At 44.3% G+C, this 13,547-nt stretch overlaps 1 protein-coding gene across 3 annotated transcripts in view; it reads left to right on the top strand.

Annotated features, from left to right (window-relative positions):
* Positions 1 to 1,678: 1,678 nt before the first annotated feature.
* PCDH17 (protocadherin 17) overlaps positions 1,679 to 13,547 on the top strand; it is a 100,226-nt gene continuing 88,357 nt past the window's right edge. Inside the window, exons 1-2 of one of the 3 annotated variants that reach the window (XM_045478358.1) lie at positions 1,680 to 2,247; positions 2,370 to 6,826. In XM_045478358.1, coding sequence (XP_045334314.1) covers positions 4,223 to 6,826 — 2,604 coding nt within the window. In that variant the 5' untranslated portion in view covers positions 1,680 to 2,247; positions 2,370 to 4,222. Of the gene's footprint in view, positions 6,827 to 13,547 lie in introns of all 3 variants that reach the window. The other 2 variants (XM_045478365.1, XM_045478371.1) reach the window with 2 other exon arrangements.

Here is a 13,547-nt window from a genome sequence, read left to right on the forward strand (position 1 = left end):
TCCAGGAAATAAATAGCTCCTTTACTTGAATCTTGAAGCAATTATCCCAACAACAATCATCAGAACTTTCTGTAATTGTCTGGATTTGATTTTCTTTGAATCCTGAATGATTCATGTAACAGACTTGTACGTTAGTCATTCACAATTTATAAATGGCAACTTAACTTTAGTATTTATGAATTGCGATCGATACTCTAGCAATCAAAACACTCACCTTTTCTATTTCAATACTTCAATTTTCTTTTTCCTTCTTAACTCTTTCCCAGAACCACAGGATCGCGAGCAAACCAGTCTTCACTTGTGGATATTTATGCTAATAGTTTGGGAAGAAAGAACCTCTGGGATTGGAAACTGAAGTTGATGAAGTAAATGAATCAGGAGCCTCTGTGTATGGGTGTGTGTGTGTGTGTGTGTGTGTGTGTGCGCGCGCGCGCGCGATGGTGATAGTGGTGGTGGTGGTGTTACTTACTAAACATGAATCTTAACGGATCTCCCACTGATCTGTCTTATGGTTCAGCTTTCATGCATTGGAGCTTTAGCAAATGTGGTTATCAACATTTATTTTGTATTGAGATGAAATTCAGATTGCCATATAGAACTTCAATAACAAGATGGAGTAGAGTAACAAAACAGGGAAAGTATTGTGGGGGGGGGGTGAGAGGGAAATGTCCCCTTTACTTTAAATCTGGACTGAGCTGCAGGAGACAGAAAAAGGTAGAGTCCTAAGTGTTATTTAGTCAGACTTAAGCTTTAACAAACTACAAAGCTTGAATTGACAGTGAGCCTTTCTCCTTAAAGGAGAGGAGTTTTTTCCTCTGGGGAGACACGGCCTCTCTTTCACTGGGCTTTTGCTTTTCTTCTGAAACACTTTCATAATCAAGTGACTTTCCTTGCATGGGTGCCTGGGGACAGCTGATTTTTTCTCTGAGGATAAAGAAAGTTACATATTGATTGCTGTTGCTCCCCGTGTGTTTGCACCAGCTCCTGCAGAAGCGGGAGCGCGAGCGCCCTCGCATTCACACACACTCGCTTAAGTACACCTCACACACCCCAGAAACACGCATACACACACACACACACACACTTACACCACACACACACACACACACACACACACACACCCCTCTGCACTTGCAATCAGAAGGATCCACACGCAGTCAGATCTGCACCTCTTGGCATAGGTGTGTGTTTGGTACCGGTGTGTGTGTGTGTGTGTGTGTGTGAGTGTGTGTGTACAGAAACCCATCAGGAAGACCGCAGCTACCTTATTCTGCAAGCACGCTGCGATTCCGGTTCCTGTGTACATGGAACAAAAAACAAAAAACAAAAAAAAAAACAAAAAAAATAAATAAATCGCTGTCAAACTTTTTTTCTTTTAATTCGCCTTTTCCTAAAGGAAGACGGTGGAAGAGCTTCTCCCAGTAGTTAAGGACTCGGGAGACCCGGCGGCGAGGCCCTGGGCGCCGCTGCCCAGACGGAGCGCTGGGCTCGGGTAGCCCAGCTGGTCTCCCATCTAACTGATCTAATCAATGACTCTGAAGAGCTGGGGCTCCTGGCTCCGCCCCCGCCTGTCCCTTCTCCGCCTTCTATTGGGCGTGGGCCGAGGAGGCAGGGCCTTGTTCCTCACGCTGATTGGCTGGCAGGGAATCAGTATCAATGTTTAAGCGGCGGCGTGAGGTGAATAGAGTCAGTCAGCAAGAGGCGCTGGGGAGAGAGCTGGGACTGCGAGCCCGGCGGATGCGGCAGCGGCGGAGGGCGGCTGGGGAGACGCTACTCCAACTGTTGAATTTTCACCTTTCATTTCCTCCGATGCCTTGCTTGCGGAAATGGATTTATTTGCTTTGAAACCCGCACGTCTTTCGCAGGCTATGAGCTGATCCTGACAGGCACCAGATTAAACGAGACCACCCGTGACAGAAAAGGAGGAAAAAAAAAAAAAAAAAAAAAAAAAAAGAAAGCCCTCCACAACGGACTGCACAATTAACTATGCACACCGGTGCTGGACTTTGTGAATAGAGAACATTGAGAGGAAAACCGTGAACTATGATGCGGGGCTAAGCTGTGAAGAGTCCCTGGAATCCTGATTTTTGTTTCTTTTTTTTCCCCCCAAGACTCTGAAAGATTTGGGGGTTCCTCACGCCTAGCCAAAAGGAAAGGTTTTTTTTTTTTTTTTTAAAATAAATAAGTAAATACACCTAGCAAAACAGACGTCTTGTTTTCCAGAGCCTCGGACCCCGGCAGAAAGAGGTAGAGTAAAAGTGCTGCTGGATTCAGCTACACCTTCCTCCTTCCCTCCCTCCCTTCTCTCTCGCTTTTTTTTTTTTTTTTTCTTTTCCTCCAAAACGTGGATCTGGCTTTTCTTTCCACAGAGTGAGTCAGAGAAAGCGGGAGGAAGAAGCCGCAACTAATGTCTGTGAAGGGAGGACCATGAGGCGAGAGTGAATACGATTCGTTCCACTGCTTGTGACTCATCGGGCAGATCGCAACACCTGCATTTCTGGATGTGTCATTCCCGTGCGTCGAGGCGCCTCGAGAACCCGAGATGATGTGTAGACAGACCCGTGCCTAACATCCCCTCGGAGAGAGGGAGCTCTCGGGGGAGGCGGTGGGCGCCCCTGGCTGGACCGCCGCGGCCGCAGCGCCTCGCCCCCTCCCTGCCCTCCTCGAGCCGCCCAGAGAGACTGTGAGAGCGAGACTGCAGAACGCATCACGCCAAACCTTGATGTGGCTCTTTCATCCAGCCCACTCCTACTATTAAAAAAAAAAAAAAAAAAAAAAAAAAAAAAAATTGACGGGAAGAAAAAAAAAAACAAAAAAACAAAACCCGCACTTTATTCGCTTCGAATATCCACCACTTTTATTCCTCGCCAAGGTTTTCCTTTCTAGATGAAGAGGACTGGGAGGCAGGGCCATTGGAAGGAGATGCTGAATAGAAAGAAAAGAGAGGCACTTGACAGCCCAGCCCTGTGAATGCAGAGACTGTTTCCCTTCTAGCGAGAGAGACAGGGAGAGAGTGTGTGCGAGCCCTGGGAGGGTGGCTCCCCCTTCCTTTTTATTCCGCCTCCCCCTCCCCCTCCAGATCGGCACATCCAACCATGAGTTGCCTGTTGATTTCCTCTCGCCTGGGAAGAAAAGCAAACTGGAATTAAACTGCAGCGAGACAAGTCCTCGCTCTCGGGGAGAGAATGGGATGGTAGCGGCGGCTCCTGGCTCGGCGTAGAGAAACCACACAGTGTGTGTTCCACGAACAGAGGCGGAGATACAGCTATATATCCGCCCCCCACCCCCCCTCCCAACAGACTCACACCGCAAACGCCGATCAGGCTGTGGCTTTCCGGGGAGAGCCTTTTCCGAGGAAGAGAGGGAGGAGCGTGGTGGAGGGAGGAAACTACAAATCGGGACACTAGTTCTTTGCGCTGCATTTCCTCCCCTCCCTTTGGCTGCTCGGAAAGGAGACAGAGAGAGAGAGAGAGAGAGAGAGAAAATACGCTTGGCTGGGAGATGCAGTCCGCCGCCGCCTCTGCCTCCGCCAGCAATGCCAGATTAGATCTCTAAATGCAGCAAAACACTGCCTGAAAACCCAACAGCCCGCGAAGCCAGCAGACATTTCACAGGGCTCCGGCGAAGCTTCAAAATCTATCTGACTCTGTGTCCGTGGCTCCGCGTCCCCACCAGTTTCATCACAGGAGACGAGAAACAAGTAAGGATTTCACTTTCCCATCTGCCTGAAGACACACCTCCCCGCTTCCTCCCCCACCCGAGGTGAAGAGTATTCCGGCGGCTGCCGCGGGAGTGGATTTGCAGCGCCCTAGCGGGAGCCAGCAAAAGCTAGGGATTCTCGACCACCCCTTCTAAACGCGATTTCCGTCTTATCGCCGGCCTCATCGCTGAACTTCCAGTGGCCCCAAGTCCCGGCGGAACAGACAAAGCCCCGGGCTCGCCCCCCAGCCGCAGGGAGCCGCCGCCTTGCTCCGCGCCCCTGCAGCTTGGCTGCGCCGCCGCTTCTCGCCCGGTGCGGATGCTGTAGATCAACAGGTTCGGGGAACTTGAACGGAATAAGGAGACCGCCCGGTGCCGCAGCCCCGGAGCAGAGGGAAGGAAGGACCCACAGACTTGTGGCTCGTGTCGCGCGCGCACGCCGCGCCGGAGCCCCAGGCTGGCGCGCACCCACTCGCTCGCCCCTCCAGTTCGGCTGCTCCTGCCCCCACCCCACCGGTCTGGGATGTACCTTTCCATCTGTTGCTGTTTCCTCCTGTGGGCCCCTGCCCTGACGCTCAAAAACCTCAACTACTCGGTGCCGGAGGAGCAAGGGGCCGGCACGGTGATCGGCAACATCGGCAAGGATGCTCGACTGCAGCCAGGGCTTCCGCCCGCAGAGCGCGGCGGCGGTGGCGGCGGCGGCGGCGGGGGCGGCGGCGGCGGCGGCGGGCGAAGCAAGTCGGGTAGCTACCGGGTGCTGGAGAACTCAGCGCCGCACCTGCTGGACGTGGACGCTGACAGCGGGCTCCTCTACACCAAGCAGCGCATCGACCGTGAGTCCCTGTGCCGCCACAATGCCAAGTGCCAGCTCTCCCTCGAGGTGTTCGCCAACGACAAGGAGATCTGCATGATCAAGGTGGAGATCCAGGACATCAACGACAATGCCCCCTCCTTCCCCTCGGACCAGATCGAGATGGACATCTCGGAGAACGCTGCCCCCGGCACCCGCTTCCCTCTCACCAGTGCACATGACCCCGACGCCGGCGAGAACGGGCTCCGCACCTATCTGCTCACGCGCGACGACCACGGGCTCTTCGCGCTGGACGTCAAGTCCCGCGGCGACGGTACCAAGTTCCCTGAGCTGGTTATCCAGAAGGCGCTGGACCGCGAGCAGCAGAACCACCACACGCTTGTGCTGACCGCCCTGGACGGCGGCGAGCCGCCGAGATCCGCTACCGTGCAAATCAACGTGAAGGTGATCGACTCTAACGACAACAGCCCGGTCTTCGAGGCGCCTTCCTACCTGGTGGAGCTGCCAGAGAATGCCCCGCTGGGCACCGTGGTCATTGATCTGAACGCTACCGACGCCGACGAGGGTCCCAATGGCGAAGTGCTCTACTCCTTCAGCAGCTATGTGCCTGACCGCGTGAGAGAGCTTTTCTCCATCGATCCTAAGACCGGCCTGATCCGTGTCAAGGGCAACCTGGACTATGAGGAGAATGGGATGCTGGAGATCGACGTGCAGGCCCGAGACTTGGGGCCCAACCCCATCCCAGCCCACTGCAAGGTCACTGTCAAGCTCATCGACCGCAACGACAACGCGCCGTCCATCGGTTTCGTCTCCGTGCGCCAGGGGGCGCTGAGCGAGGCCGCCCCGCCCGGCACCGTCATCGCCCTAGTGCGGGTCACTGACCGGGACTCGGGCAAGAACGGGCAGCTGCAGTGCAGGGTACTGGGCGGAGGCGGGACGGGCGGCGGCGGCGGCGGCCTGGGCGGGCCCGGAGGTTCGGTGCCCTTCAAGCTTGAGGAGAACTACGACAACTTCTACACGGTGGTGACCGACCGCCCGCTGGACCGCGAGACACAGGACGAGTACAACGTGACAATCGTGGCGCGGGACGGGGGCTCGCCTCCACTCAACTCCACCAAGTCGTTTGCTGTCAAGATTCTGGACGAGAACGACAACCCTCCTCGTTTCACCAAGGGGCTGTATGTGCTGCAGGTGCACGAAAACAACATCCCAGGAGAGTACCTGGGCTCAGTGCTCGCGCAGGACCCCGACCTGGGCCAAAACGGCACAGTGTCCTACTCCATCCTGCCCTCGCACATCGGCGATGTGTCCATCTACACCTATGTGTCTGTGAACCCCACCAACGGGGCCATCTACGCCCTGCGCTCTTTTAACTACGAGCAGACCAAGGCTTTTGAGTTCAAGGTGCTCGCGAAGGACTCGGGGGCGCCCGCGCACTTGGAGAGCAACGCAACGGTGAGGGTGACCGTGCTAGACGTGAACGACAACGCGCCGGTGATCGTGCTGCCCACGCTGCAGAACGACACCGCTGAGCTGCAGGTGCCGCGCAACGCCGGCCTGGGCTACCTGGTGAGCACCGTGCGCGCCCTTGACAGCGACTTCGGCGAGAGTGGGCGCCTCACCTACGAGATCGTAGATGGTAACGACGACCACCTGTTCGAAATCGATCCCTCCAGCGGCGAGATCCGCACGCTGCACCCCTTCTGGGAGGACGTGACGCCAGTGGTGGAGCTGGTAGTGAAGGTGACGGACCACGGGAAGCCCACCCTGTCCGCGGTGGCCAAGCTTATCATCCGCTCGGTGAGCGGCTCCTTGCCCGAAGGGGTTCCTCGGGTCAACGGCGAGCAGCACCACTGGGACATGTCGCTGCCGCTCATCGTGACTCTAAGCACTATCTCCATCATTCTCCTAGCGGCCATGATCACCATTGCCGTCAAGTGCAAGCGCGAGAACAAGGAGATTCGCACTTACAACTGCCGTATCGCCGAGTACAGCCACCCGCAGCTGGGCGGGGGCAAGGGCAAGAAGAAGAAGATCAACAAAAATGATATCATGCTGGTGCAGAGCGAGGTGGAAGAGAGGAACGCCATGAACGTCATGAACGTGGTGAGCAGCCCCTCCCTGGCCACCTCCCCTATGTACTTCGACTACCAGACCCGCCTGCCCCTCAGCTCGCCCCGGTCGGAGGTGATGTATCTCAAACCGGCCTCCAACAACCTGACTGTTCCTCAGGGGCACGCGGGCTGCCACACCAGCTTCACGGGACAAGGAACTAATGCAAGCGAGACCCCTGCCACTCGGATGTCCATAATTCAGGTAAGAGGCTGTTAGCATAACTCGGACTTGACTTTACTGCTGATTTTGGAGCTGTCCTGAAACCTTTGGAACAGGACACGCCGCACTGCCAGCAGCAGTGAGGGGGAAATTTTTAAATGAAGATGCTTCCCGCTTTTGCCACTCCGTGCACGACATACCCTATACATAGCCCCTCCCATGTTCATAGTCTAAAATCTCAAAGATGTGAATGTCTTACTTCGGTTGTATTTTAAAGATTATTTTTATAGGTTTAAAAATGTTAGCAGTGTTCAGGATTTAGAGTTTATTTTTTATTCGCTGCTCTACATTTCTCTCAGTAACAAAGGATTCCTAGAGTAAAAAAACATGTTTTAGCTAAATTTGCTTTTGAATTCTATTTAAAAATCGGACACCAACAATGAGAGAAATGTACGCTCCAATATTCAGAAGTTAACTTCTTCAAGTACAAAATAGCAACCGCTCAGAATTCCAGAGCCTGAATCTGAGCTAAGTTTTCACTCCTCCCCCCCCCCAAAAGTCAGTTTTACATATTAAAAAGTGTTTTAAAGAACATGAGTCATACTTTTTTCTTCAGCAGAAACTGCAGCATAATGCCTTAGTGTGCTTTAAACTTTTAATATGCCAATTTTGCTCTGAAACTCTTTCAGAAATTTGAGTTGAGGTAGGCTCTGGATCATGACCAGTAACTGTCCATGAAAAGTTTGTAATTATTTTGTCCTGGAGTTTTCCCGATCTATTTCATTGAGAAAGCAACAGAGTACATCCAAGAGTCACAGACTCATTTTACATGGTTGAAAACAGGAGGCAAAGTTGGCATTAAAGGCTCTTGATGCACCAAAAATGCATGTAGTCTGCATACTGTGTATTTTCAGTATTTTTAAGTGATCTTTACTATATTTTAGATTGTATAATCCAAAGTTACTGATGTATTTTTCAAAACCCTAAATGACGGACCCATCATAGATTCTAACAATAGCAGGTAACTGTACTTTGCCTAACTTCCTTTATCAACTATTAAGTTGTGTCACAGGAAAAACTTAATTCTTGCTTATTATAAACGCATGTTGCCACAAATTACTCTGGATGGGCACTACTTGAAATTCAAAATTGAGTTTAACTAAAAGTGACACTTTGGGAGGAAGATTAGTTTGGGGCAAATGAAGTTAATTTGTTCATAATTTTATGCTTTGAAAAGCAAATACCCTTTAATGACACTTGACTCAGTAATGTTTTTATTACTAAAATGAATAGTAAAATATCACAACCTTATCTTTTCTAACATAAGTGTGACAAATGCTAAAAGTTGGCAAAACATATTTTCTTATGATAGTTAATGTCCTTGTAAAGCAGACTCTTGTAATCGATGCTACTGAATACTAAAGTATTGATTGTAGTATTAAATCCCACTTTTTACAGTGTCTACTATATTACCATTTATTATGATTTTTTGATGTCTATATGAGACTGAACGAAAAATATCCCCCTTGAAAAATATTGTGGTTTCTATGAAAGTCTCCCGTGACTGTGTAAAACTTATTTATGATAATCTCCTTAGGGAGGTATGTTAAAATATATATTCATACATCCTCTGCAATCATTTTATGTATACACACGTTATATACCTTTCTTATATTCTTGTCATTGACAATTATAAAATAGTTATCACAGAGGGTTAATGCTTCATCTTCCATTCCAAGTGCTGGTAGTTGAATTCTTATTTAGGTTCCAGTAACAATGAAGTTGGTACAGTAGAATTATCAGCAAGCCTGATTCCTTGGTCAGATTAGTGAGAAACGAATTTGGATGGAAGTATCCAGAGGTTTTGAAGAACAGGGGTGCCTATACTGTATTTACACCATGCTGTTCTTTAAGATGATCATTGCTTGAGGAATGGATGATGGTGATGATTCCTCCTAGCAGTAAAACTTAAGCCAAAGAAAATCTCGTACATGCAGGGAAAGAGACAGATAATTTAAAAGTAAAATAAAGGGCACACTTCTTGCCATTCCCTTTTTCTAGAATTTTAATCCATGCCATGAAAACACAGAAAAAGTTTCAGTTTTAAGTTCTTGTCATTTTTTTTCCAAGGTGACTCGATTTCCCATATTGTTTCCGCCCTAGAAATATCCTTGCTATAAACTGTTAAAACAGGCAGTCTCTCTTTCTCTTTTTTTCTGCTGAGTTTTTACAGTCTTATAAAGAACGCTTTGTAAGTTCCTAATATGTTAACTTCCTCCTAAATATATCAGGCTTTCCTCAATGCCTATTATAGAGAACAGAGTAAATTAACTATAGTGACCCTCCTTTTTTTCTTTCTTTTTAAACTAGTGCACTGCAAACACTTTGTGCTGAAGTGACATGCTTAAATTGAAGTGTTCAGGTATCCATAATCTTGTTTCAGAGTGTATTTATTAGTGTGTGCATTTAACACAGCCTGCTAAGGAAGCACACTGCTAATCTCACGCGTATTTCTGAAGGTAGTATTTTAATCCACAGAGGGCACTTGGACAAACAGCTGCTAGGTCCTTTACTTCCTTTACTTCCTTTACCTTTACTTCCCAGCAATTTTGTGCTGTTTAGAAGGCACACCAGGTATTTTCACTGATGGAATGAAAGTATTTTGTAATTGTTTTGCAATACACTGGTAAAGATGGGCGTTACGAAATTTAAAAATTCCAAGATGTAAAGTACTCATATTACAGCTTAAATTAAGATTCATTTAAGTATCGAATGATACTGTGTGAGTCTCAGCGTCTAAAATTTTAAGGATGAGATCTGTAGGTTCTTGAGCATGAGAGTATTTTTATTAAAAATGAATGCAAAACAATCCGGTAAGCTGGTTACACATGTAACCATATGTAGAAACAGTGGTTTGTGAAAAGGGGTTTTATTTCAGGTTTTCTCCAAGTTTTTCAGGTGAAGTAAAGTCAGTCTATGAAGTTTTAAATAACAGACTAGAGATTAAAATAGCCTCAATAATGTGAATCATAATACAACATTCTTGTAATGAAATATTTTACTCATTTTAAAGCTATAACACAGATTTCGAAAAATAGCACAGATTTTGTGGGAGGTAAGGCAAATAGATTGTTATACAAATTTATAAATGTGCTTTTCATAGGAGTAATTTCCATGTGAATTATTTCATATGTTAATATGAGAATCTAAAATCAAGTAGAGATCATTGCTAATTGTCACGAGTAACTGCATATCGAGGCTTATCAAGAATTATTTGTTCAGTCTCAGGGTAACTTCTCAACAGGTGTTTTCAAAGAAGGCCTGGCTGAGAAGAGACTGGGGATTTCTTCACTATTGGGAGAATTTCCAGTTTTGTTTGAACATCTGTGTTTTCAGATTTTTCTATGGCACTACTGAAAGCATTTCAATATGATCTCAAAGAAAATATATTGAGCCAGCAGAATAAGATCTACTAAAATGCATTTTAAAAAATAATACATCCTACATTCTCACGTGGTGTTTTACAGTTCAATTTCAAAAGATTCACATTAGGATTGACCTTAGGCTCTTTGTGCTAGAAAGAGAAAATCCTTTTGATATATATGCATGGCCTTTTCAATAAAAAGGAATTAAACACATGGTGAATATAGTCAATCCAAATATACAAAAATGAGATTGCAGCATCCAGGACTAAAGTAGCAAAGCATAGACAATAAACTCAGTATTTTAGAATGAAAAGGTGAAAGAAAAAGTATATCTTTACTAGCAACATTATCCGTTGTCTGCCTTTAGTCCCACTTCTCTAATACAAGAGATTCTTGACTATAGGAACTCCAATGAGCTCCCAAGACCATGATCCTAAAATTTCATATTCTAGTATATCAGTGATTTCAATAACAAACATGAAAAGTGTGAGCAATTTCTTTCTCATTTAAAATTCTGAGGATATTTGTCCACAGTGTTGTTCTAAGAGGACACAGTTTGATTAGTTACATGCATTCATTTCCATAAACATTATATACATCTCTATTTATAAGGGTAATGGTGGGCTGGATAGGAAGGGGATGTCTCTGTCCTACTGCATGTCTCCAAGAGTATCTTGTCCACTTGTCTTTCTTTTTGTAATTTATAGATGATAGCTTTAAATTTCTACTTTAAATTAACATGAGTACACAATCATAAAACATTTTTTCTATGCTACCATCTATTAAAATAGTATAAAGTACAAAAATACTTGATTAAGAAAATCAGCCATCAAGGTGATTTGAGTTTCTTTGCAGAAGAGTTTAAAATTCAAATTATTTTCATCATTTTTAATATATTGTTAGTTTTCATGTAAGTTTTGTGTGCACCCATGAAAATCTCAGCTCCATTGTAAATTTGAGTACATTTCTTTATTTTATAATAAATGAAAACACAAAAGTTTTTTAACTATGTGAGCTAGGAACCTGATAATCTTAGTTTTACTATTGGTTGATATAACTACTCATGGGTAATAACTTCTTCATCCATTAGTTTTTAGTTTTCAATAAAATTTCCAAAATTCCAGCCAGGTAAAATACTTCATCATTTTTACACTGAGATGATTATTCATCAATCTTTTTAAAATGTAGGAGTAAGATAATTGAGTGTATGAGTGAGTTTATAATTTTACTTAAGTTCTGTGACTGAGTTTTATAATTTCAATAAATATTATCATATTCAAGCCTACATGGAAGATTTTGGAATTTTATTCTTGGCATCTAAATATTATTTAAGGCTGTGTGTGATCATGAAAGTTATCAGAGCATAAAAGAGTATGTCCTAAAATTCCAATCTCAATTGCTTGATCATATTTTTTAGTCACACACAAAAAATTTCCAGTTTTTAAAACATTGTCACCTATGACTACACTGTTCAAGCCACATAAAAAAATTAAAATAAATAAATATGAAGGTAATTTCTAGAAAGTTTTCTTAATAAAGTTGAAGTTATACATTATTCGCTTTTTACAGTGCATATAGATGTATATATGTGGTTAAAATAAATTGGTTACCCTTTAAATAATCTCAAATATCTCTCCTAAGGGACTTAAGAGATATACATATTTTAAAATAAAAAAAAAAAACTTTGAAAATCTCCAGATAATTATTTAATACTATTTACAAATATAATATTTATATTTTCTTATGTTTCACTACCACTGTCAGGTTTCAAGTTTTTTACTTATTAAGCAGCACTTAGTTAGTGCTGCTTATGTAATACAATGCAATAGAAATATACTTATAAAAATAAAAGGTATAAATTAAGAAACTATTTTATGTTAAGATTAATAAAGGTTTACATGTACTTATTACAGTGAAGGTTGGCTCTGGCTATATTTATGAAAATGTGAACAATAAAACTTCTTGGCAAAATTTATGTGTATCCATGTATATATGTCTTTATATTTCCCAAATAATATATATAAATAGTCAAGCACAAATATTAGCCCATGTTATATATTTTTTAATTCAAAGGCAGCTCTCCTCTTTTTAAGGATGAGCACAAACCTTTATTTTGTCTTTGAAAATATATGTAAACTTGATTGTACCGTTTTCAAACTTCAAACATTTTGAAGTTCATTAGAGCCAGGCATTCTAGAACAGAGGAGAAGTTGAGGAACTACTGGTGTTCCATGGACAATAGGTTGGAGTTTATGTAGATTAAGAGAAAAAAAATTCATCTAGGTTCTGAGTCTTCCAGGAGGATAGTGGGATGGCTGGAGGCATTGTGAAAATATACACCTTGAGCTCTGATAATGAAACAACCACAGGAGGAAGATGAAGCCACTTAAATGGGTTCATGCCAGTTAGGAAGTAAAACTTAACTCCCTTATGCTGAGGTGTCTTGCAATACACTCAATAATGGGTAAATTCTTACAAATGCACCTGCTAATTATGATATTAGTCATTGCTCCAGAATGTATTCCCCTCAGTGATACTTCTGTTTAATAAATCCCACAGGGCATTATCTTAAAGTCATATTTTAGCAAAGTCATTAGGGAAGGTTTTAGTTATTTATTTTTTTTTTGTACCGAATTCCTTTAACCAATGACTGCATACTTGTTAGAGAATGGCGTGAAGTTCATTTTACCCATCAATTTGAAGACACTGTGACTTCTGCCACCCACCTACAAAACACTTTCAAAGTTCATCAGACCTACACTAATCTATTGTCAACCTATTTTAGTAAAGGAGACGTTGACAAGAATTTCCTTCAGTGGCACACGGTATTTTACAGTTAGTCATAGCTTTCACCACTAGCTTTGACAGTGATATATTGCTATCCTTTGGTCTCCTGAAATAAATTATCTATAATAAAGAAGTCCTTAATGACATAACTTTCCCTGCTGTGACTAAGCAGAAGTTTGCTTGTGCTTCCTTGCTACTGCAGAAGTACAAGTTCAATATTTTTAAGGTAATGGAAAAAAAAGGACAAAAATACAGATGCAAAACTGTGACTGTGTGGGTGGCCTCTTTCACTTGTATGCACAAAGTTCTTCCAGTGATAGACTGTAAAATTGGTTTCAGATAGTGTTTGAGAGAATCTATTGATATACATGTGACACACTTCTATCTGTTCTGGTCCTACTGACATTCTGATTACTAGTATTTGTCGGCCTTCCCCTGGATCTATTCCAGGCAGTTTTATTGTAGTGAAATGGCTCTTACAGTTCATTGAACATCTAGCATAACTGTGCTGAATATGATTGGCGCGTTTGCATATATTTATTCAAAAAATA

Source organism: Leopardus geoffroyi, chromosome A1 (assembly GCF_018350155.1).
Source record: "Leopardus geoffroyi isolate Oge1 chromosome A1, O.geoffroyi_Oge1_pat1.0, whole genome shotgun sequence".
Taxonomy (NCBI): Eukaryota; Metazoa; Chordata; class Mammalia; order Carnivora; family Felidae; genus Leopardus; species Leopardus geoffroyi.